Consider the following 25,750-nt stretch of genomic DNA (forward strand, 5'->3'; position numbering starts at 1 on the left):
TGACCTATCCTCAGGATAGGTCATCAATATCAGATCGGCGGGGGTCCGACACCCCCGCCGATCAGCTGTTTGAAGAGGAGGCGCACATCGTGCCAGCGCTGCCTCCTCTTCACGGTTTACCTTCTCAACGTCGCCTCTGCAGCGGTGAGCAGGTGTAATTACACCTAACCGTCCCATTCATTTCAATGTGGCGAATCGTTTCCATACACTTGTATAGGAGCAATCCGTCCCATTGAAATGAATGGGACGGCTTGGTTGTAATTACACCTGCTCACCGCTGCAGAGGCGACGGCGAGAAGGTAAACAGTGAAGAGGAGGCAGCGCTGGCACGGCGCGCGCCTCCTCTTCAAACAGCTGATCAGCGGGGGTGCCGGACCCCCGCCAATCTGATATTGATGACCTATCCTGAGGATAGGTCATCAATATTAAAAGCCCAGAGAACCCCTTTAACAAAAACATCCTTCCACAGGTCCACAGACTGCTTTTCTTTTCCACAGTGTCCAGAGAATCCCTTTAAAAACAAGTGATAACTGCTCTACAAGCTTTCATTAAAATAAACCTTTCACTTGATTTTCTACTCCTAAACCACCACCATAGTGTTATCCTGTACCCAGTGTATGAGCAGTGCACAGATGAAGCTGAGGCAGTACACTTCACTGCGCATGCGTCGAATCCTGCTGGAGTTGGCTTGTAATGGTCAGTGTATTATACATAGATTTTCTACATAATGCTAAAACAGTTTATATAAGGGCATGTTTATTAAGCTATTCCCTAGCGGGCTAAGACTCTAGTGATGACTTAGGGGCAGAAAAATCAAATGAAAGGCTCCTTTTAAAAGAAAGTTTAAGGAAATCAAAAACTATAATTAATAAGTAAGTTCCTCCCATAAAATGTTACAAAACCATGACTAAGAATGTCTGATGTGACAGAATTTCACCAAAGACTTTCTAAACTTCAACACACTTTGGTCCCATAATTATTCCTATAACCAAACTGCTATGCACTCAATCTACCAAATCCAATCCATCTGGGTATTTTTCTACTGTCAATAACTGTTACCTGCAAGAGTATTACATGTATTTCATTTGTTTCCCAATGTGGACATTACCAAGAGGACCTGGACCCAGAGCAGAAGCACCTCATCTCAGTAATCTGAGCATACAAGTACCTACAACCAATTAAAATGGAGACAGTCTTTTTAAACTTACATTTGTTCTACAGAACACTGCATCTCACCCACAGAGTACAGAGGTGGGTATTTGTGGAAATCAAAAAATCAAGTCATTTAATACGCCTAAAGTGAGTTGCACAGGCTGCATTCAAGGTAATGTCAAGTAACCTAAAAGAATGGCATATTTTCAGTCTGCCTAGTCCCTATTAGCTCAGTAGTCGCTTGTTAAATCATTTGCAGCAGATGCGAACATCGGATCTGAGCAGCACGGCCAGGCACCAAGGACACTGCAAGCTTCAGAGCAGCAGCGGGCAAATTACCCCATATTGATCAGTTAGCTCCTGCTTTTGGTGTAGAGTAGCCATGATGTTACTAGATGAAATAAGAAAACTAGCATTCCACTCAGAGCAAACTTCCCATTCTATCATCTCAAAGTGCGACGTTATTGGGCAACGCTAGTTAAGCTGCTGGATGAACCGCTCATTCCGTTTTCAGTCTTCTGAAGTGTTCTGACGGCGCTAGGAACCTGTAATCCTGTGCATATTGTGATACCGCCACACCACACCTGTAACCAAAGAAAGACAAAGTAAATGTCACAGAATTCAGTTTTGTGGTTAAAGGCTATGTACATCTTCGGGGGAAATTTTGTTATGATTGCATTTTACTCATTTTGAGCTAAAAATTTTTTTCTCAATTGGTCTTTATTAAAGATATTGAGCCGTTCTGTCACAAAGGGTTAACTGTCTAGCTGTGTGAATCGTACTTCCACTTTGTGTCGGTCATCTAATAACTCTTATCTCTAAGTTACTATGGTCATAAACACTTATTTAGGCCACATTATGATCATTAAAGGGGTTATCCGGGTTCAGAGCTGGACATCCCTCCATTTTCACCCCGGCAACCCCTCTGACATGAGCATCGGAGCAGTTCATGCTCCGATGCTCTCCTTTGCCCTGCACTAAATCGCACAGGACAAAAGCATTTTTTGGAGATCCGGTGACATACTGGGCTCTCCATGGGGCTGCCAGGAAGCCCGGTGACATCACCGGCACTGATGGGTGGGATTTAGCGCTGCCCTAGCCAGTAAAACGGCCCGCCCATCAGAGCCGGTGACTTCACCGAACACACTGCCGGGTGGAAGCTTCCGCCTGGCAGTGTTATGATAAACAAAAGAGCCCGTGTCCTGTGCGATTTAGCGCAGGGCAAGGGAGCGCATCGGAGCATGAGATGCTCCGATGCTAGCCTCAGGGTGGCTGCCTGGGTGACAATAAGGGTATGTCTGGATTAAAGGGCTTCTGTCACCCCACTAAACTTTTTTTTTTTTTTTTGTGTACTTATAATCCCTATACTGCGATTTATCCCTAAATAATGTAATTAATCATTTTGGTTCAGTAGATTCTGCTAAAAACTTACTTTTATAATATGTAAATTACCTGTCTACCAGCAAGTAGGGCGGCTACTTTCTGGTAGCAGCCGCATGCTCCTATCATAATGACGCCACCTCCGCATGTTGATTGACAGGGCCAGCGAACGGGATCTTTCTCTGCTGGCCCTGTTTGCATTCAAAATCTGGCACCTGCGCCGTACCTGTCTTCAGTCGGCACAGGCGCACTGAGAGGACGACACTCGCTCGGCCGCTCCTTCCTCAATGCGCCTGCGCCGGGTGTAGATGTGACGTCATCGGCGCAGGCGCATTGAGGATGGAGCGGCCGAGCGAGCATCGGCCTCTCAGTGCGCCTGCGCCAGTTGCCATGGTTACCGATCGGAGCCCCAGCGATTAAACTGGGACTCCGATCGGAACTCTCCGCTGCCACCAATGATGGGGGAACGTGATTTTAACTGGGAGGGGGGGGGGGGGGAGATGTGAGGCCGCACTGGCCACCAATGATGGGGGATTCGGAATGTGATTTGAGGTGAGGCCGCACTGGCCACCAATGATGGGGGATTCGGAACGTGATTTTAACAAGGGGGGGGGGGGGAGTTTATGGGGTGCATAAGACTTTTTGATCGCTTGGTATTACACTTTTTGTGATGAAAGGTGACAAAAAATGGCTTTTTTTAAGCATTTTTTTTACAGTGTTGACCGGACGGGGTGGATCATGGGATATTTTTATAGAGCAGGTTGTTACCGATGTGGCGATACCTAATATGTGTTTTTTATTTTATTTTTTCTATTTTTTAAAAAAAATTTAGGTCTCTGTTTATGGGAAAGGGGCTTTTTTTTAACTGAAACTGTTTTTTTTTTTTTTTATTGTTAAAAACACTTTTATTTCACTTTTATTATTTTTCTTTTTTGTCCCACTATGGGACTTCAACATTTCAGGGACTGATCCCTGTTTCAATACAGCACAATACATCTTTACACTGTAAGACGCTGACAGTTGCCTAAGTGACCCAGCCCTGGGGCTGAATCTCTTGGGCTTCCGTAGCTGGCAGTCCCGATGCCTATGCAAGGCATCGGGACTGCCCTAGCAACCATCGGGTCCCCGTCACCGCAGCACGGGATGCCGCAAACCCCCTGTATGCCGCGGTTAATCCGCCGACTTTGGTGTTTTCACAGATGCTGGCAGATACAGCAGGTGCCCGGCTGTCAGTATCAGCTGGGCCCCTGCTGCTGATCGCGGCAGCGCATGTGGGGCAGGCGGTTAAACCTAGGACGAGAATGCTCGTCCTAAGGCGTTAAGTACGGTCAGTTAGGACGAGCATTCTCGTTCTAGGTCGGCAAGCGGTTAACCCGAACTAACTTACGCATACTGTATATACATAAGCGGTTGGAACTTTAAATATAGCACCTGCTCACGAGCGCACCCGAGGCTAATGTATGCAATCGACGATAATGTAGGTCAAATGTGACCACAGCATCTGGGAGGATAAAAACCGGGAGCGTGCTCTCCTGACCGTACACCGGCTCTCCCTAGCAGGGCTCCATAGGAATTTAGTGTAATTCTCATAGACTCCAATAGCTAATGCACTGGAGGCTAGGTGAAACGCAATCTAATGAAGTAAAGTCTTAAAAAAAAAAATAATCAAATCACCCACCTTTCCCCAAAATAAAAATACATAAACAATTAGATCGCCCCCAATAAATGAGCCCGTACAGCTTTCCCAAAGTTTATATATATTTTTTTGTATTAAAACACAAGAAAAATTATACATGACCCACAGAATGATAGTAACAGATCAGTTTTACAGCAGAGGAAACGCTTTTTTCCCTGCTTCCCACTACAAATGGTGCTATTAGAAAGTACAACTTGTTCCGCAAAAAAAAAAAAAAAAAAAAAAAAAAAAAAGTTATGGCTTTGGGAAGGCTGGGAGTAAAAAACTAAAATAAAATGCAAAATCGCCTGGTCTCCCTAGCATCGCGAGTGACGCTAGGGAAGCTCGTCCCCATTGTGGCCTGCTATTGGCTGCTCCCCCCGTCACCGGATGTTTTCATCCACGCGACAGGGAGATGCAGCAGCGGCCGTGCGAACGTCAGAAGTGACGTGGGTGCCGGGGAGCAAGGTGAGTACAATCAGTGTGAGGGGCCCGGGCATTGGGGGAGGCATTATAGTTGGATAACCCCTTTAAATAATCTAAGGCTTCCTGTACATAGACATCTTTTGATCAGGTTTTCAGATGCCATTTTGAAGCTAAAACCAGGTGTGGATTTACAAAAGGGGAGAGGTAGAATCTCTCTCTCCTAATGATCCCTTCCTGGTCGACACCTGGTTTTCGTTTCAAAACTGGATCAAAAAACCTGACCAAAACCTGAATGTGTACAGGCAGCCCAAAACAAAGATAAAAGCAGATCTGCTTATAAAAAAAACAAAAAACAAACAAACAACTTCTGACATGGTGCAGATCCCGGTGTTAAGACCCCCACCAATCTGTAAAACAAAGGGCCAGAAAAGCTGAGCGCTGTGCCCCTTTATTTCTGCAAGGATCTCCTAGAAGAGACCCAGAAACTTTCTATGAGTCCGTATATTGCTTGCTCTGCTCTCTGAGAAGACCCACTTCAGCTAACTGCTCTTGTCCCTTTACCAATTGGTTGGGGACTCAGCATCTGGACCTCCACCAATCAAAACTCCTAAAATGTTCATAGCTCATTTTAGGGAATTAAATTCGAAGGCCCCTTTCACACGAGCGAGTATTCCGCGCGGATGCGATGCGGGAGGTGAACGCATTGCACCCGCACTGAATACCGACCCATTCAATTCTATGGGGCTGTGCACACGAGCGGTGATTTTCACGCATCACTTGTGCGTTGCGTGAAAATCGCAGCATGCTCTATATTCTGCGTTTTTCACGCAACGCAGGCCCCATAGAAGTGAATGGGGTTGCGTGAAAATCGCAAGCATCCGCAGGCAAGTGCGGATGCGGTGCGATTTTCACGCACGGTTGCTAGGAGACGATCGGGATGGAGACCCGATCATTATTATTTTCCCTTATAACATGGTTATAAGGGAAAAAAATAGCATTCTGAATACAGAATGAATAGTAAAACAGCGCTGGAGGGGTTAAAAAATAAATACAAATAATTTAACTCACCTTAGTCCACTTGATCGCGTAGCCGGCATCTCCTTCTGTCTCCTTTGTTGAATAGGACCTGTGGTGAGCATTAAATACAGGAACAGGACCTTTGATGACGTCACTCTGGTCATCACATGGTACGTCACATGATCTTTTACCATGGTGACGTACCATGTGATGACCGGAGTGACGTCATCAAAGGTCCTGTTCCTGTAATTAATGCTCACCACAGGTCCTATTCAACAAAGGAGACAGAAGGAGATGCCGGGCCGCGATCAAGTGGACTAAGGTGAGTTAAATTATTATATTATTTTTTTTAACCCCTCCAGCGCTAGTTTACTATGCATTCTGTATTCAGAATGCTATTATTTTCCCTTATAACTAGGTTATAAAGGGAAATAATACAATCTTACAGAACACTGATCCCAAGCCCGAACTTCTGTGAAGAAGTTCGGGTTTGGGTACCAAACATGCGCGATTTTTCTCACGCGAGTGCAAAACGCATTACAATGTTTTGCACTCGTGCGGAAAAATCGCGGGTGTTCCCGCAACGCACCTGCACATTTTCCCGCAACGCCTGTGTGAAAGAGGCCTAAGTATTCTCTCTAATACACAAGTTGTGTCATGATACTTGCTACCGACATAACTGCAGCTTTTATACTAACCATGAATCCAGGGACAACTGGTTGTGTAAACTTTGTTTTAAAGCTATGCAGTAACTGCTTTTTGTCTGCGTTGTAAAATGAGAGATGACCTACAAGAAAGATGAATACATATATAAAATGCTTTAGTAGTATAATCAATTTTACAAATGTAACAAAAGTTGAAACAATTGAAACGTGTTTTATGCCATAATGTTATTCCTTATTGAAAATCTGGGGTATATCACATCAATAACAAAGACTGTGGCTACTATCTATCCACTAAATGCTTTCCTACTTGCCCAGTACTAATCTATACCAGTGTTTCTTAACCTTTTTAAGCCAAGTACTTGTGACCAAAAACCCCAACCTAGTACCCCTAGAAGCAATCAGTTAAAAATGCTAAAAAATACAAGGCTATAGTCACACTGACGCCAGAAGCTCCATTAGTGGCCAACGTTGGCAATGCCATCAAATTTGATGGGAAGAACAGTGCAACATACAGTGCTGTTCCTTCCCATCAAAGCAACAGACACCACGATGAAAGCCTGATGGATGATTGTACGGTTACAGTGCCTTCTGAAAGTGTTCACCCCCCTGGTGTTTTGTTTTATTGCAACCTAGAATTAAAATGCATTTGAAGGGGGGGGTTTGATTTACACATGTCTACTGCTTTGAAGGTGAAAAATATTTTTTACTGTGACACAATAATTATTAGCTTTGTGGAGCTAACTTTTACTGCAATTACAGATTTATGTCTCTTGGGATATATCTCAGCACATCCAGACACTCTGATTTCTGCCCATTCTTCCAGGCTAAAGTGCTCCTTCAAGTTATATGGGTTATGTTTGTGTCCGGTAGTCTTTGATTGAGGTCCGGCTCTGACTAGGCCATTCCAAGACATTTCAATGTTTTCACTTAAACCACTCCAGTGTAGCTTTAGCAGTGTGTTTTGGGTCACTGTCCTGCTGGAAGGTGAACCTTCATCCCAGCCATAAATCTCTGGCAGACTGAAACAGGTTTTCCCTCAAGAACAGCCCTGTATCCATTTTTCCTTCAGTCTTGACCAGTTTTCCAGTCCCTGACATCATCCCCACAGCAAGATGCTGCCACCACCATGCTTCACAGTGGGAATGGTGTTTTTTGGGATCATTGGAAATGTTCCAGTGATAGTCTTTTCTGACCAGAGAACCTTCTTCCACGTTCTTGGGGGGTGGGCGAACATGCGATCTGGTGAACCCCAAACATGTTTTCTTATGTTTTTATTTACCATTAGCTTTTTTTTCTCTTCAATACAATGCCACTGTCACGGTCCCTCGGGTGACTGATGTCAGGGAATCGAGGAGCTTGGCTGAGCGTGGAGGAATTTAACAGCCTCCTTGATTTCTCTTGATTCAGTGTTGATAGGGTTAACGACCACTTCCCTTTTCTCAGCTGTTGCTCAGTGGTCATCACTTCTACCAATTATAGTCTGACCCCACCCTTCTGACTATGCGGTAGATAGCTTCATTTGGGTTTGGCTGAGCTGGTGTGAGTTTGTCTCTAGTGTTCCTGCTCGTCCGTCTGTACAGAAGTTAAGTGTCGCGTTTGTTTGTGTTTGTTATATTCCCTATTGTTTGTATCTGGGCCTGAGACATAGACTTCCATTCATCCATCTGGGGAGGAATGGGTTGTCTCTGGTCCTAACCTTTTTCAGGGCCTAATAGGGATACAAAGGCCTAGGTATCCTGCATATGAATAGTCCTACCTTCAGGGTCTATTCATATTGATAGATGTGAAAGCGTACAGCGGCTCACCCCCGTTCCGTATGGATAGGTGCTCACCCTCTGGTCCTACCCTCAGGACCCACAAAAGGTAATGGCAATATAGAAAAGTGAGGGGGCACTCCAAGAGGGATGTCTAGATAATATAGATATTTATTAATATATTAAAAACATACCCTTAAAACCATTAAAACATACATAAAACACATATGCAAAACGTCACTGGTAGGGTCCCAGCATCAATCTACATAGAATTGACAACACTTACAGTCTGATTGCTATGGTAATAGATAAATGAATGTCCCAATCATATGTTGCAACAGTGTGCAATTCACTGTAACCAATGACGTTGAAGCTTATAGTGATTCTTATCACTAGCGGCCCTGTGGCCCAGTCCTATTGGGGCAACGATGATGGTGGTGTCCCTTAATCTGATGTTTCTGGACAAGCAGAGGTATATTACCAAATTTGGAGACTGAACTCCAGCTACTTACAGTCTCTCGTCGCTTTCAGTGTTGCGGTCTTACCCTTCCTGGCTGTCTCTCCACAGCGCTGGTTTCCAGGCGGCCGTACACTCACAGCGTCTCACGTGGTGTACTCGGCCAAGACGTGGCGTCCCACGTGACCTGGTTACCTGGGGTGCCGGCTGGACGCTGGTTTGACGTCACTGGTGTGCGACTTGAGCTCCGGTTCTATGCCGGTAAAAAGTCTAGTGTAGCGATATCTTTGTCTTTGTTGTAGAAAGCTTTCTTGTTCTTTCCAGGAATCCACGCTCACTCGGTATTTGCCAGACGCGTTTCAGGGTCATACACCCCTTCCTCAGTGGCCAACTGAGTGAGTGGATTCTCACTCCTTATATATGGGTTTTGTTCTTTCTCCCCAGGAAGCAATACATAGGTAGGACAAAGAGAACACTCAAAAAGAGGGTAGCGGAACATGTGGCAAACATCAAAAAAGGTTTAGAAACGCACCCCCTATCGAAACATTTTAAAATCCAACATAATTGTGACCCAACTAGCCTCAAATTTACAGCTATAGAAAGGGTCAAGAAACTATGGAGAGGGGGTAACCATATTGCACACATGTCCAGACAAGAATCCCGCAGAATCTTTGAATATGACACCATTGTTCCCAGAGGCCTCAATGCCGAGATGGAGGTGTTCGGGTTTCTGTGAATATTGGGGGGTCGTCCGGGGGGGATGGGACATCGCAGTTTGCCAATTATTGACACTGTGATCTCCCCTCCCCACTGGAAGGCTCCTCCTAAATATAATCAATGAACATAACAAGAAAACCTCCAATCTACAGACAGCAACAATATGTCAAAACCCTGTAAAGCATTAAAATACCAAAAACGCACATAAAACGCAGTTCACACTGATTGCGTTTTTGATGCGTTTTTGATGCGGTTCTCCTTTAGAATGTCATATTGACCTTGTAGTCTTCTCCATTACCTGTTTTTAATGATAATAAATATAGGGGATGTTATTTATGATTATAATTGTCATTTATATATGTTTTAAGTAGCTAATAGTGATACAAGCCAGCAACAACGTAATCCATCCCACCTATTAGGAGAAGCCCAGAAAAGTGGGATTGTGGGTGGGGAGAAAGAACAAAACCCATATATAAGGAGTGAGAATCCACTCACTCAGTTGGCCACTGAGGAAGGGGTGTATGACCCTGAAACGCGTCTGGCAAATACCGAGTGAGCGTGGATTCCTGGAAAGAACAAGAAAGCTTTCTACAACAAAGACAAAGATATCGCTACACTAGACTTTTTACCGGCATAGAACCGGAGCTCAAGTCGCACACCAGTGACGTCAAACCAGCGTCCAGCCGGCACCCCAGGTAACCAGGTCACGTGGGACGCCACGTCTTGGCCGAGTACACCACGTGAGACGCTGTGAGTGTACGGCCGCCTGGAAACCAGCGCTGTGGAGAGACAGCCAGGAAGGGTAAGACCGCAACACTGAAAGCGACGAGAGACTGTAAGTAGCTGGAGTTCAGTCTCCAAATTTGGTATATACCTCTGCTTGTCCAGAAACATCAGATTAAGGGACACCACCATCATCGTTGCCCCAATAGGACTGGGCCACAGGGCCGCTAGTGATAAGAATCACTATAAGCTTCAACGTCATTGGTTACAGTGAAATTGCACACTGTTGCAACATATGATTGGGACATTCATTTTATCTTTACCATTGCAATCAGACTGTAAGTGTTGTCAATTCTATGTAGATTGATGCTGGGACCCTACCAGTGACGTTTTGCATATGTGTTTTATGTATGTTTTAATGGTTTTAAGGGTATGTTTTTAATATATTAATAAATATCTATATTATCTAGACATCCCTCTTGGAGTGCCCCCTCACTTTTCTATATTGTCATATTGATAGATAGTTAGGGCCTGGATTAGGGTTGTCTAGGAGGTGACCTGTTTCTTTCCTAGTTTCCAGGCCCAGTTACTGTTCCCCTTCCCTCCTGTGTACAGTGTGGAGTCCCCCCCCCACACACACTGATCGGGAAACCCACTTTGTGGAGTGTGCGGCTTATAATGGTCCTATGGACAGATAATTCCATCTTCTCTTTGGATCTCCTTCAGTGTTCTTGTTGGTGTCTTTGTTGAATCTCCAATGAATGCCCTCCTTGCCCAATCTGTGAGTTTTGGTGGAAAGCCTTCTCTTGTCAGGTCTGTAGTTGTGCCCTATTCTTTCCATTTGATCATAATGGATTTAATGATGCTCTGTGGGATGCCCAAGGGGTACCTTATTCAACTAATTATGTGACCTATAAATTTAATTGGTTGGACAAGATCGTATTTAGGCAGTTTATAACAAAGGGCTTGAATACATATGTACTTGCAATGCTGATACAGTGCTCCAGAAGAAAAAAAAACAGATTATTTGATAAAAAAAAAAAAAAAACAATGTCAGGCACAAAAAGGGTGAATTAAATAATTGCACAGCCCTAGGTACATCTGAAACCATATAAAAGTTGCGCATACACATGGCGCATACACATGCGATCCTCTGGGGTGACCACGCACATTGCTCATATAACACAGGGACACACCCCAGCACTACCAGATCAACATACTTGATGGGCACAGTGTTTCTCCCGAGTCAGGAAAAAATAAATAATCCTGCGTGAGCTGCCACAATGCCCTCCACAATTGGCCAACTTAAAGAGTATTCCAGTTGGTTCAATATATCCCCTGTCCTACAACCAGGACCCTCACTAATCACGAGAACGGGGGCCCCGTACCCCCTGGAGCAGTCCCGGCAGCTATATTCATTTATATGGGAGTTCCAGAGATAGCTGAACTCTGTTCTTTTCAGGGTAGCTGCAGGAAGTACGGGGCCCCTGTTCTCGTGATCAGTGGGGTCCCAGCGGTAGGAACCCAACCGATCTGATTTAAGTCCAGACTACTGTCCTGGATGAGCTGGACTCCAGCAGTCCCGTCAAACCGCCCAGTCGCTGCTTATAAATGTGAAATCTCCTTACTCACCGCTGTCACTCAATGGCTCTCCAAGACAGTGAAAAAATGAACTAGAAATATATTGCTGTGTCTCTCCCTCTTCAGTACATACATCATTGTGACCTCTACTTTTTCTTTTTGTTCTCATCTATGGTGCATCCGCCCTGACATAATAGAACATACCCCCTGCGATACTCATAGCACAGGTGGAAAATGGCTAATCTATATTGCCTAATATCCCATTTAGACATATATAAAATGAACCCAATACCATCAGTTCAATGAAAAATATTACCTCCATCAAAGTCACAGTATACACCTATCCTATCTGGTACTGCTATTTCCAGGGCTTTGGCTTTGTTGTTATGCTTTGCAGCAAATGTTGCCTGTAGCCAGTTGTTCACATGTAAGCACCAGCTTGTATTTGTCTTTCCGAGCTGGTCGAACTTGCCAATTGTTCTGTAGGAGATGCCCACACTGTATGATTTGCAATCCTTTTGAGCTTTCACCTCCAGTAATGTTGTCCACTTTCGATTGCTGTGTCACCTGTTTGAAGGACCATTGAACAGCCATTAAAAAAATCAAGCCGATGAATTAGTTAATTATTTCAGTGGCTAGTTTCACACATTACCTATGATAGGAATATCTGAGAATTTTTTTTTATCTCCAAAGGGCCTTTTTAGTTAAAACACGACCTCAGTCCATATGTCCTATCAGTGAATTTGGACATCATAAAAGGGGGTTGGCCTGGGATCCCATTCTATGAACCATAGGGGAAATTCCATAATAAGCAGCAGCTCTATCTAAATGGTCGACTACAAAAAGTCATTGGGTGATGGCAACTTCCCCCAGAAAAAAATCAACTCGACTCTTGGGAGTCAGGCTTATGGCAATCAGCTGATTGATGCTGCAGCTCCAATAGAGGTTGTTTGGGATAACAGGCTGTGGATGTTCGAAAAGAAAAAGCAGGTCCTCCCTAAATATTGCATGACAAGGGCATTTGCTAAAGGAGAGCCTCAGTGTGTATACAGACTTGTGATACTACATTCAAGTGGACAGTAAAAGGAAAAATTCCTAAGAAATGCAACTGCATCATGAGTAGCCGAATTTGTGATTAATAATGATGATTTGCCGGCTTTTGCTACGAATGTCGTAGAAGCGAAAGGACTTGTGAACCTGTGCAGACGCATGTGAACATTATATTGGTTGGACCGGGTAGACACTAAAGGAAAGTGTGAGGTTGTGAACGTTTATTTGATGCACCAAATACACACAGTGGTGGCTCTTCTTGCTGATGTCTTCTGGGCAACCCCTGACCAGGTTCCACTGCTTTAGGTATTGGTGGTAAACACCAACAAGTCACCAGAAGGATGAAGTGACACTTAAGGTGGGTATACATGGCTCAATGTTTGGACCAATTATCTAGAATGAACGTTCGTAGGAACGCTCATTGCAGATAATAAGCCTGTGTAAAGGTGCCGCAGATGGACAAGCAAAATACTCATTCATTGGGTGAATTGATTGCTGGTGCAGACATTTCAATCATCATTTCAGGGCAGCAGATTGTGCTGTATGAACAGCAATCTGCTACTCAGAAACAATGGATCTATATAGGGACAAGTGATAGCAGTAGCCATCGCTCATCTCTATATGTAAATACAGCTTTTCACCTCCCCTGAACGCTTCCTTCCCGACAATCACCTGCTCCATCGGGCAGTGTAAACCCGCCGTAAGTCTAATACTACAAAATTGTCTCAATTTATATCATTATGAACTTAATTATTAATAAAGCTCCACTTCAAATCCATAAACAGCCGATAAAGTGAAGGTCATATTAAAGAGAGCGTTATAGACAGGGATTATACTTACCTTGCATGTAAATAGCAGTACTTACCTAGCACTGTATAAGATTCTCCTGTGAATCGGTCTCGGCTGCCTCTACCCATTGATGGCCGAGAAGTGACAGATGTTCTCTTCGGTGAAGGAGTCGCACTTCTACGAGGAAGAATCAAGACAAATGATATTTATGAGGAAATCGATAACTTTTTTGTCACCAGCTCTTTTATCCTGGATATACTGATTAAATGCAGTGTTCTCCATTATTAAAGGGGTTATCCAAGAATTTGATATTGATGGTCTTATCCTCAGGATGGGTCATCAATATCAGATCAACAGGGGTCTGACTCCCGGGAACCCCCCCAATCAGTTGTTCGAAGAGGCGGCTGCGCTCTGTAAGCGCTTAGGTCTCTTCCTAGGCCAGTGACGTCATTCTTGATTGGTCAAGTGGCCTTGGTGCAGCTCAGTCCCATTCAAGTGAATCGACCTGAGCGGCAATACCAAGTATAACCGCTATATAATGTACGGCGCTGTGTTTAGTTAGCTGTGAATAGACCGCAGTGCTCGCAGGAACTTCAGTGAACACAGTGGCCTCTTCAAACAGCTGATTGGCAGAGGTCCATTCCCAGGACCCCAGCCAATCTGATATTATGTTTCTTCTTGTGTCTTTCTGATAAAAAAGGATAGTGCTTGCTCATCACACACATGTTGGAGATTCAAAGACATCAGAATGATTTATATGTCCCTATTTTAAATGATGTTTTTAAGTAGTTTGTTCTGTTAATAATCCTCCAAAATTGTAGCCTCTAATTCTCCCACACCTAGCAATGCAAATATGTATGACATCGCTCTAGAACGAGAAGTCCCCATGTAATTTTATGATGAATCTTCCTCCATTAGCATTAGACCTAGCCTCAGCACATGGGTGATCATCAATAACTGAAGGCACAGGAGTATATAGATTCTTGCCAAAAATTACTGGTGGAGATGGGGGGGTGTGACCTCTTTATTTTTTGTTTAGAGGAGGTTTACTTTATTCAGTGTTTTTCTATTAAAGGGGTTGTCCCACGAAAAATATTCCACATTTCTCAAACCAGCCCCTGGATCTGAATACTTTTATAATTGCATGCAATTAAACATTTTGTATAGCTACCGAGTTATTCAGTAAAACGTATCTTTATTGCGCCACTTAATTTCTTATTTCTTTGACCTGCTCACTGAGAAGGCCGCACATGCTCAGTTTCATTTTCTAACTGCCTCCTAAACTGATTGGAAGATCATGGACACGCCCCCTTATCTGCAGCAGAAAAGACACTCCCCCTGAGCTGTCAGCTTGATATAAATGTAGTAGAGCAATGAATAGGGAGATCTCTGGATCCATGTGAGGTACAGGGCTGGTTCTAACTTTATTAGAAAGAGATTTATTTTAATCTTTTACATTATTCATGGGATAACCCCTTTTATTTATTTGTCGTTTTTTCACAATTTACTATATTTATAAAGTGGTGATTTTACATATCTGGTCTTAGGTTAGCACGTGATCTGTACACAACGAAATGCAGGGAAGTTCTCGAGACCAAGGTGATCAATGTTGTCATGGGTTTCCCTGGCAAAGCTTAAATGAACAAGCAGCAACACACCAATCAAGAGCTGTGTGTAGAGGGTTTTAGTGGCAGGAAACAGATATTTCAGTTCCCTGCCAAAGTAAAGAATCAGGTTGTCAGTTTAAGAAAGAGTGCGCATGCCATCATAGAGGTAATGTTAAAGGGGTTGTCCGGGTTGCAGATACTGATGACCTATCCTCAGGTAGGTTATCAATATCAGACTGGTGGGGGTCTGAGATCTGGTACCCCCACGATCAGCCATTTTGGGACACTGTGGCGCCACAAACTATATAGTGTATGGAACTGGAAGCAGACACTTCCATACACTGAGATTTATCAAACTGGTGTAAAGGAAAACTGGCTTAGTTGCCCATAGCAACCAATTAGGTCCCACCTTTCAATTTCCAAAGGAGTTCTGAAAAATGAAGGGCGCAATTACAACGGGAGAGGCGCACTTTGAAATCCACACACACACACAACGGGGACACTTCTTCGGCGCAACTATACGACCATGCAAATGTGGAGTTAAACTTCTCATTATTTTTAGAAAATTTCGGAATTTTCGTTTCAGAGCAACAGAGTTTTTTTTTCAAGTCTGCTCCACTCTCAGTTCAGCTCCTTAAAAACTTCACTTCCTGGTCTGGGACACATCCGGATGGGTGGATGCATGCAGCTTTAATCTTTCTGTCAAATCTGAAGGAACTGCTGTCAGATGCTTAAAACAAAGCCTTTGACCGTGGCATGAGAATGGCCTCATTGGCTTAACATTTAGCACCCTTGGGGGTACTCAGTTTGAACTTCTTGGCTTCAAAATGTTGAGAACCACTGCTCTAGGAGACACAATAAATCCTGTGCATAACATTGAGAGCATCTAAGCATCTTCTTGACTAGACTGCCACATCAAATTATATGGCTACTAGTGTTGATCGAGCATGCTCGGCCGAACACCTGTTCGGCTCGAGCAGCTCGGTGCTCAGCACATGGCGGTACTCGGCCAAGTACCGCATGTGCTTGAGTCTCCTCCCCGCAAGTTTCTTGGCTGCTACGCAGCCAATAAAAACGTCCAGGTAAGTATTGCCCTCACTGTAATGCCAGTAGCCATGTTGACTACTGGCCTTACAGTGTTTGGCTGGCCGGAACGCGTCATCGGGTGCTATATAGCACCCGATGACGCATGTTCAGCTCATTCGTAGTCAGGGAGAGCTGTGCATAGGAAGGGACAGAGAGTGTAGGGAGTGTAATTGAATATTTATTTTGTACAAAAACGTTTCAGAGACCCAAAAGTCCTTTTAAGGACTATTGTGTGTGACAGCAGCAATATATATTTTTAGCGCATCCTGAGCTAAATACCGCTGCGGACAGTTAAATTATCTGTGCCACATCTCCTGTTTAAAGTGTGCGCATCCCTAAAATATCAGTGACATCCAGTGTACTTTTTCCGTAGACACTACGAACAGTGACATTACCTGTGGTACCTGTCCTGTATAACGTTTCCTCATCACAAATACCTTTGTAAATGTTTTTGCGCATACACTTCCAAATCCTACACTACTGTACATGTGACATATTTTCAAGCATATATCACATTAAAAATGAAGAAGGCGAGCAGTAAGGGACAGGGAAGTGTTGATGGTGCACGCAGAGGCCATGGCCCTGGGTGCCGAGAAACTGTGCCTGCTGCAAGAGCACAAGAAAAACAATCATCTACGATACCTAGCTTCATGTCCCAGTTTGCAGGGCGGCGCAGGACAATGCTTGCGAAGTCAGCCCAGTGCGAGCAGCTGGTCAGTTGGATTAGAGCACCACCCTGTCTTCCACCAAGTCCAGTCTCAGTAGCCAGGAGTCTGGTCAACACAATCCTCACCCTGATCCTCCTTCCTCCCACCATGTACAATCTGGCCAAACAAGTGATCCCACACTCGGATATTCCGAGGACCTCTTTTCATCGCCATTACTTGATTTGGCCCTTTCACCAAGCACCCTTGAAGGGGGATATGAGATCTTGTGCCCTGATTCCCAACCTCTTGAGCATCCACAGTCACAAGAACATGACAGCGGGGAACAGCAATTAGTGTTTAATGAGGTGGATGATGATGAGACACAGTTGCCAATGAGTCAACCGCAATTACTGTCTCAAGAGGTTGATGAAGAGGATGAGACACAGTTGTCAATCACTGAGGTTGTAGTTAGGTCAACAAATTAGGAGGATAATCAGAGTGAGGAAGTGGAAGAGGAGGTCGTGGACTAGGAGGTCAGTGACCCAACCTGGGAAGGTGGAAAGCCGAATGAGGGCAGCAGTACAGAGGGGGAGGGATCTGCAGCACCACAACAGGCTGGAAGAGGCAATGGGGTGCCAAAAGGAAGAAGGCAGGCCACACCAAACAGGCACGCAACTGTTCCACGGAGCACCCCCTTGCGGAAATCTCCCTTGCCAAGGGGTAGATGTTCCGCAGTATGACGCTTTTTTGAGGAAAGTGTGGATGAAAAAAGAATAGTAGTTTGCAACCTGTGCTATACGAAAATGAGCCGGGGCGTGAACACTAGCAACCTCACCACCACCAGCATGATCTGCCACATGGCATCCAAGCACCGTAATAAGTGGGACAAACGCCTGGGTCCACAATCTGTGTCTGCGGGTCACACCACTGCCCCTATGTTACGTGCTGGCCAATCCCCTGTCGAAGGCGCAGGCCCGCCCTGCACCTGGACCTTCGCAAGCACCATCGGCGACCACATCCACTTCTGTGTCCCAGCTCAGCCTCCAAATGTCCTTACCCCAGGTCTTTGAACGCAAGCGAAAATACCCAGCCACCCACCCACAAGCCATTGCACTAAATGCCCAGCTTTCCAAATTACTGGCCCTGGAAACGTTGCCATTTAGGCTTCTGGACACTGAGGCCTTCCGCAGCCTGATGTAGGCGGCCGTCCCGCGTTACGCAGTCCCCAGCCGCCACTATTTTTCAAGGTGTGCCATGCCCACCTTACACTAACATGTGTCCCATAACATCACATGTGCCCTGACCAACACTGTTACTGGAAAGGTCCACTTAACCACGGACACATGGTGCATTCGGCCAGGGACGCTACATTTCCCTGACAGCACACTGGGTGAATGTTGTGGAGGCCAGGAGCGAGTCGTATCCTGGGATGGCACAGGTGCTACCGACACCAAGGATTGCGGGCCCTACGTCGATCAGGGTTTCCGCCAGCACCTACGTTAGTGGCTCCAAACCCCACTTTTCTGCCTCCTCCTCCACTTCCACCTCCGAATTATCCATGTGCAGCACCAGTCAGTCATCAGTCGGTAGCTGAAAGCAGTGTAGCACTGCAGTGGGGAAGCGGCAACAGGCCGTGCTGAAGCTGATATGCTTAGGGGACAAACAGCACACCGCCGCAGAGCTGTGGCATGGGATAAGAGACCAGACTGAGATGTGGCTCTCGCTACTCAACCTACAACCAGGCATGGTTGTGTCTGATAATGGCCGTAACTTGGTGGCGGCTTTGGAGCTCGGCAAGCTCAGACACATCCCATGCCTAGCCCACGTGTTCAACCTTGTGGTTCAGCGGTTTATCAAAACCTACCCCAATTTGCCTGAGCTACTGCTGAAGGTGCGCCGCGTGTGTGCACATTTCCGCAAGTCATAGACAGCTTCAGCCGGTCTGTCAACGCTGCAGCAGCGCTTGAAATTGCCAGCTCACCGGCTGTTGTGTAATGTGAGCACGCGCTGGAACTCCACGTTCCACATGTTGGCCAGGATTTGATAGCAGCAGAGGGCAGAAGTGGAATACCAGCTGCAACATGGTCGTCACCTTTCCAATCAGCTACCGCTATTCACAAGCGAGGAGTGGGCATGGATGTCTAACCTCTGTGAGGTTCTAAGAAACTTTGAGGAAACAACACAGATGGTGAGCGGCGATAACGCTATTATCAGCGTAACCATCCCACTTCTCTGTCTACTCAAACGCTCGCTGCTCACAATTAAGGACAACGCTTAAGAGGTGGTGGAAATCGGGGAAAACATTACACAGGGTGATAGCCAGACCACCCTCAGTTCGTCTTTTCAGCGCGAATTGGACAATGAAGAGGAGAAGGAGGAGCAGAAGACGGTTGCCTCCGCTACAGAGGGTAGTACCCATGGAAGTTTCATTCCATCTCTTCAGAGTGGGTGGGCAGAAGAGGATGAGGAGATTGAGAGTGATCCTCCTGATGACGACAGCGAAGTCTTGCCTGCTGGTACTCTGGCACACATGGCTGACTTCATGTTAGGCTGCCTTTCCCGCATCCCGCGCGTTATGCACATTTTAGACAACACAGATTACTGGTTGTTCACCCTTTTTGACCCCCGCTACAAACTTCTCATCTCTCATTCCCCTGGTGGAGAGGACGAGCAAAACGGTGCAATACTAGAAGATCCTTGTTGAAAAATTGCTCCAAAAATTTCCATCCGACAACACTGGCGGCAGAGTCCGTAGATCCTTGGCCAACCAAGTAGGGGAGACAAGGGGAACACACAGCAGTTCCAACAGAGGCAGGGCAACACTCTCCAAGGCCTGGGACAGTTTCATGACACCCCGCCAGCACCCTCACCCTGATGCGCGGCCTAGTGTCACAAGGAGGGAAAAATTTTGGAAGATGGTGAAGGAGTACATAGCAGACTGTGTCAGCATCCTCAAGGATCACTCAGTGCCTTACAACTACTGGCTGTCCAAGCTGGACATGTGGCAGGCGCTCTATGCCTTGGAGGTGCTGGCCTGCCCTGCCGCCAGCGTTTTGTCTGAGCTGGTATTAAGTGCTGCTGGTGGCATTATAACAGATAAGCGTATCCGCCTGTCAACTGAAAATGCTGACAGGTTCACTCTTATAAAAATGAACAAGGCCTGGATTGACCATGTCTTCTCAACTCCACCAGAGGAAAGCTGATGAACATAAAGGCACTTTAGATGTGTTGTTTATAATGTGCTGAATAAACTGTATTCCCATGCACCCCTTACACCACAAACAAGTGTATACGGCTGAATCTTCCTTTTCTCATCCTCCTTCTCCTCTTCCATCATATCAACACATGCTAATTTGTCGCATATAATGTTTTACAGGGACAACTCACCAGCAGGCCTTCACCTACAATCTTTTACAGGGTCAGCTCACCTGAAAGCCCTCGCATATAATGTTTTAGAGGGTCAGCTCACCTGCAGGCTCTCACCTACAACCTTTTAGAGGGTCAGCTCACCAGCAGGCCTGCACCTAAAATCTTTTACAGGGTCAGCTCCCCTAATTATACCTAATAGGTAATTTGCGCGCATGCTGCCTTGCTTGGATGTGGTAGCGGTAGCTGTTTTTCAGGCTCCCTCTCCGGAATCGAACCAGGATTCGAAAGTTGATAGGGCAGACATCCAAATGAATTGCCGCCGTCACGGGAACGTGCGATCGACCCCAGTTTATCTAGAGTCACCAAAGCGGCAGAAGGCCCTCGCCCATAATGTTTTAGATGGTCAGATCAGCAGGCCCTTGCTCCAAATATTTTTGAGGGTCACCAGCAGGCCATTAATCATAATTTTTCAAGGGTGTGTATGATGCCCTCCTTTATGTGTAAAAAAGGGTGTATTGTAGTAATGATTCCTTGTAATTTTTGGCAGCTTTTTCACTTAGTGCATAGGCTTTATGAGTGTAGGAGTCCCACTACATGAACAATTGTACTACAATTGGAATAAGGCCCTCCTTTATGAGATATACAGGTTGTATCAGAGTGCCTCTTCCTTGTAATTTTTGGCAACACCTGAACATTATATACAAGTAAATATACAGGAAAGAATGTTTCCTAATAATTTTTTCTCTAAAAATCGATTTTATCTTCGGTTTGGTGCGTATTATTGTCAGTCTGTAAAAGTGGAGTTCTTCTCGGACATCATCGTTTCCAGCAGCGACCTGGGAGTCCAAGATGCATCCAGACATCCTCCCCATGCTGTTCCCGAACCATTTTAGTGGTTTTTCCATCATTTTCTGACCTTTTCCTATAAACCAGACACCCTCCCCACTTCAGAGCAGGGGGTGCCTGGTTTAATGCTCGGGTTCTCCTATTGACTTCCGTTATACTCGGGGGCTCGGCCAGAGCACCCGAGCACTTTGGTGCTCAATCAACACTAATGGCTACCTTTAGACTGTCATTGAATAAATCAACATTTTCCCCAAGTTACTACTGACATGCTATCTATCATATTATTTTAATGTTTATTATATTACTTCTAGTCAGCAACAATATTCACAGCAGCAACAAGCTAAATGCAAAATAATAAAGCCATTCAACAGGTCAAATTCAACTGTCACATTCCAAAAGCAAATGAAAGCTTGAGAAGAGGACTAGAACACAAAGTTTACTTACCAAATGAAAGGGTAGCATACGAAAGCATGAAAAAGAAATAAAGATACAAGCCAGGCTAAGAACCAAAACGTAACACAAGCTGGAATATGTTTTCAGTTTATGGAGCGCCCTCTTCGGGGGAGTCCTGCTTCCCTGGTATAGAAGGTGAAGGCAGGGCACTTCCCTAATATAGGAAATAATCATTTATGGGCAACATTTTCACATTGCTTAGGTTACCGCTTACAAGTGGAGGTAAAGAATGCGTTTTAAATGTAACCTATGAAGTCACCTAAGTATTTGCCCATAGACGATGAATATATACAGGAAAAAAAGTTACATTTCCAGCAACAGAAATCCAGCAGCCTGCCAGAGATAAAAGAAAGCAAATATTTTTTAATTAGCAAAGTAATGTTGAAGGCTTATGTACTTAGAAATAAGCTGCAAATAAGCTTGTAAATAGGACCAGGCTTAATGACTGTAGATACCTGTAGCCTTCCAGATTTGTCAAATGGCTCAGACATAGCTGAGATGTGTTAACCTATTACATGGAAGTAGCGTTGATGCCCGTACCATTATCTCAGACACCCCAAAACGTTCAAATGCCTTTGCGATATATACAGGACAAACCTTTAAATATACTTTGTTTCATTGTCTCAAGATCCCTGTTCGCTGTCGCTGAACGGAAACATGCATTGTTCACAATCAGAGGTGGATCATGTGCTGCAGATCTGTTCACAGCAGTTTAACCCCACCGGGTGTGAATTCCATCATAGATTTCCATTTCCTACATGCTACTAATTTGAATGATGGAATCAAAATCATTATTTCTGTAGATAAAACCCAAGACAAATGCTTTCTGTGATCTAAGGAAAGGCTGGCCAGACTGTTTGCATGGAGTATTAAAAGGAAACTAGTGTTAGAAACTGTTTTATGCTAGAAATTCCAGGCAAGCCAGAAGAGGTCCTAGTGCTAGTCATATCTACATTCTCGTCACCTGGGGTTGTTCTTCAAGGTAACATGGCCACTGTCAGACAACAGAAACAAGCACAATAATGAGTTACTTGAAGAGTACATGAGCAGATTGATGATATGAATAGAGATGTGTCAGTCTGCATTCCAGCAAAATTGTATATCCACTTTTATTGGTGTCAATTTACTAATGAAGTAACATTGAATAATCCCAACATATTCTTTGATTTCAAAACAGGTGGGAGGGAAAATGTACCATAAAACCCTGACAGCCACCAAGTACCTTCAAGAATTTTTGAGGATACTATTAACGTAGTAGTAAAAAAATAGTGCTTTAAATATGATTCGCCACACTTAAATGTAATTCCTGAGGCTAAAATTGTGTGTTAATTACATTTTTAATAAGAACCTGAGCCTTTCCTGTATTGACACAGAATTAAATCATTAAATTCTGTCTGCTCACAAGCACCACAAGGGGGAGCTTAGGAGCTCACTGCATACTGTTTATTCACTAAATTCAGTAACAATTGTTTGCACTAAGCTCCCCCTGGTGGTGAATTGTGTATACAGAGGATTTGGAGCTCTCTAACAAAAAAAACTATTAATAAATAAATCTGCCGAGAGTTTTGTATTGTAAAATGACAGCTTATTAAAAGATGGAAATATGCTTTGGTGATATTTGTCTGTAATCACAAATGTTCACTGTCTTCTATATAGACAGAATATGAAAATAAATATTTACATGACCGCAACGGAAACATGATTATTGGTTTTAATTATACTCCTCATTCACTTAATTTAAAGCAATCAAGTCACTATAATGAAAAGAACGCTTGGTGTGCCCATAAAGGAGCCCATAGCCTCAATGTGCGTGCCTACCTAAAAATCCACTAGAAAATACAGTTGCCAGAAAACGTATGTGAACCCTTTCGAATGATATGGATTTCTGCACAAATTGGTCATAAAATGTGATCTGATCTTCATCTAAGACAAGTCACAACAATAGACAATCACAGTCTGCTTAAACTAATAACACACAAAGAATTAAATGTTATCATGTTTTTATTGAACACACCATGTAAACATTCACAGGGCAGGTGGAAAAAGTATGTGAACCCTTGGATTTAATAACTGGTTGAACCTCCTTTGGCAGCAATAACTTCAACCAAACGTTTCCTGTAGTTGCAGATCAGACGTGCACAACGGTCAGGAGTAATCCTTGACCATTCCTCTTTACAGAACTGTTTCAGTTCAGCAATATTCTTGGGATGTCTGGTGTGAATCGCTTTCTTGAGGTCATGCCACAGCATCTCAATCGAGTTGAGGTCAGGACTCTGACTGGGTCACTCTAGAAGGCGTATGTTCTTCTGTTTAAGCCAGTGATGCCCAACCTACGGCCCGCGGGCCAAATGCGGCCCGCGAAGCCGTGTCTTGCGGCCCGCCCAGTGACTGGACTTTATCAGCGCACTAGCGCAGGGTGCGCTGCGAACGGCACAGGCAGCAAAGCGATGCTGCCTGTGCCTGCAATCTCCCCGCCCAGCGCCGCCTCCTAGCTAATTTATTCACTGCACTTGCCTCTGTGAAATTGAAGAGAAGCGCCGTAATCTTGCACAGGCGCACTGGCAGAGGCATCGAAGTGCGCATGCACCATCTTCCTGGCCTCTGCCAGTGCAAGATTACGGCGCTTCTCTTCAATTTCACAGATGCAAGTGCAGTGAATAAATTAGCTAGGAAGCGGCTCTGGGTGGGGGATATCTGTGGACGGCACTGAAGGGGGGATATCTGTGGACGGCACTGAAGGGGGGATCTAGGGAGGGCTGTGGGGATGTTGGGGTATGAGGTCCTGGAGGGGTGTTTGGGTGGGAGCTCTGGAAGATAGGTATGTGGAGGTGAGAGATCCAGGAGGGGGGGGCCCATAAATTTTTTTGCTAAGGGGCCCAGTCATTTCTAGCCACGCTCCCGATTGTTAAGATTGGGTGGGCACTGGAGAGATAGAGCGCCCTGCTGTAGGAGAAGCAGGCGGGAGATGAAATGAGGAGGGGCCAGCTCCTGGTGGTGTCGGGCACACGGCGCAGGATCTGACTGAAGCCTAAAGACCAGACATCAAGGTAGACCTGCAGAAGAAGGTGACAGCGCAGTATGTGATGTATACATGTGTGTGTAATGTATGTAGTGCAGTGTGTGATCATCACATACTGCACTACATACATTACACACATGTATACATCACATGCCCCCTCACAGTAATAATGCCAAGATATGTGCCCCCTCACAGTAATAATGCCAAGATATGTGCCCTCTTCACAGACGTAATGCTCACACATGCCCTCTTCACAGTAGTTATGCCCAGATATGTGCCCTCTTCACAGTAGTTATGCCCAGATATGTGCCCTCTTCACAGTAGTTATGCTCACTCGTGCCCCCTCACAGTAGTTATGCCTGGATATGTGCCCTCCTCATAGCTCACAGTAGTTATACCCTGATATGTGCCCTCCTCACAGTAGTTATACCCGGATATGTGCCCTCCTCACAGTAGTTATGCCCAAATATGTGCCCTCTTCACAGTAGTAATGCTCACACGTGCCCCCTCACAGCGTTTGCATTTCTTTCTGGCAAAGCTACCTGGTTCCGGCCCGCAAAATTTATACCAAGTCTAGTGCGGCCCTTTAGACGAAAAATGGTTGGGCACCACTGGTTTAAGCCATTCTGTTGTTGATTTACTTCTGTGCTTTGGGTCGTTGTCCTGTTGCAACACCCATCTTCTGTTGAGCTTCAGCTGGTGGACAGACAGCCTTAAGTTCTCCATTTATAGACAATTTGTCTTACTGTGGACTGATAAACAGCAAGGCTTTTGGAGATACTTTTATAACCCTTTCCAGCTTTATGCAAGTCAACAATTCTTAATCGTAGGTCTTCTGAGAGCTCTTTTGTGCGAGGCATCATTCACATCAGGCAATGCTTCTTGTGAAAAACAAACCCAGAACTGATGTGTGTTTTTTATAGGGCAGGGCAGCTGTAACCAACACCTCCAATATCATCTCATTGATTGGTCTCCAGTTGGCTGAGACCTCACTCCAATTAACTCTTGGAGATGTCATTAGTCTAGGGGTTCACATACTTTTTCCACCTGCACTGTGAATGTTTGCATGGTGTGTTCAATAAAAACATGGTAACATTTAATTATTTGTGTGTTATTAGTTTAAGCAGACTGAATGTCTGTTGTTGAGACTTAGATGAAGATCAGGTCACATTTTATGACCAATTTGTGCAGAAATCCATATCATTCCAAAGGGTTCACATACTTTTTATTGCAACTGTATGCAGCATAAAAACCCTCCTACTTTATACCATGAGGTTGAAAAGTGTCAATGCCCGTCCTGTGTTCCTCTGTGGAATAATATTCCGCTGCATAAATAA

General features: G+C 44.8%; 1 protein-coding gene across 1 annotated transcript in view; it reads right to left on the reverse strand.

The window, feature by feature from the left end:
• Positions 1-383: 383 nt before the first annotated feature.
• Positions 384-25,750, reverse strand: part of FSD1L (fibronectin type III and SPRY domain containing 1 like) — a 64,280-nt gene continuing 38,913 nt past the window's right edge. Inside the window, 6 exon segments of the mRNA XM_040417210.1 lie at positions 384-1,736; positions 6,349-6,437; positions 11,864-12,079; positions 12,082-12,114; positions 13,463-13,563; positions 22,359-22,388. Coding sequence (XP_040273144.1) covers positions 1,614-1,736; positions 6,349-6,437; positions 11,864-12,079; positions 12,082-12,114; positions 13,463-13,563; positions 22,359-22,388 — 592 coding nt within the window. The 3' untranslated portion in view covers positions 384-1,613.

The sequence above is a fragment of the Bufo bufo genome, chromosome 2, assembly GCF_905171765.1.
Source record: "Bufo bufo chromosome 2, aBufBuf1.1, whole genome shotgun sequence".
In the NCBI taxonomy this organism is placed as follows: Eukaryota; Metazoa; Chordata; class Amphibia; order Anura; family Bufonidae; genus Bufo; species Bufo bufo.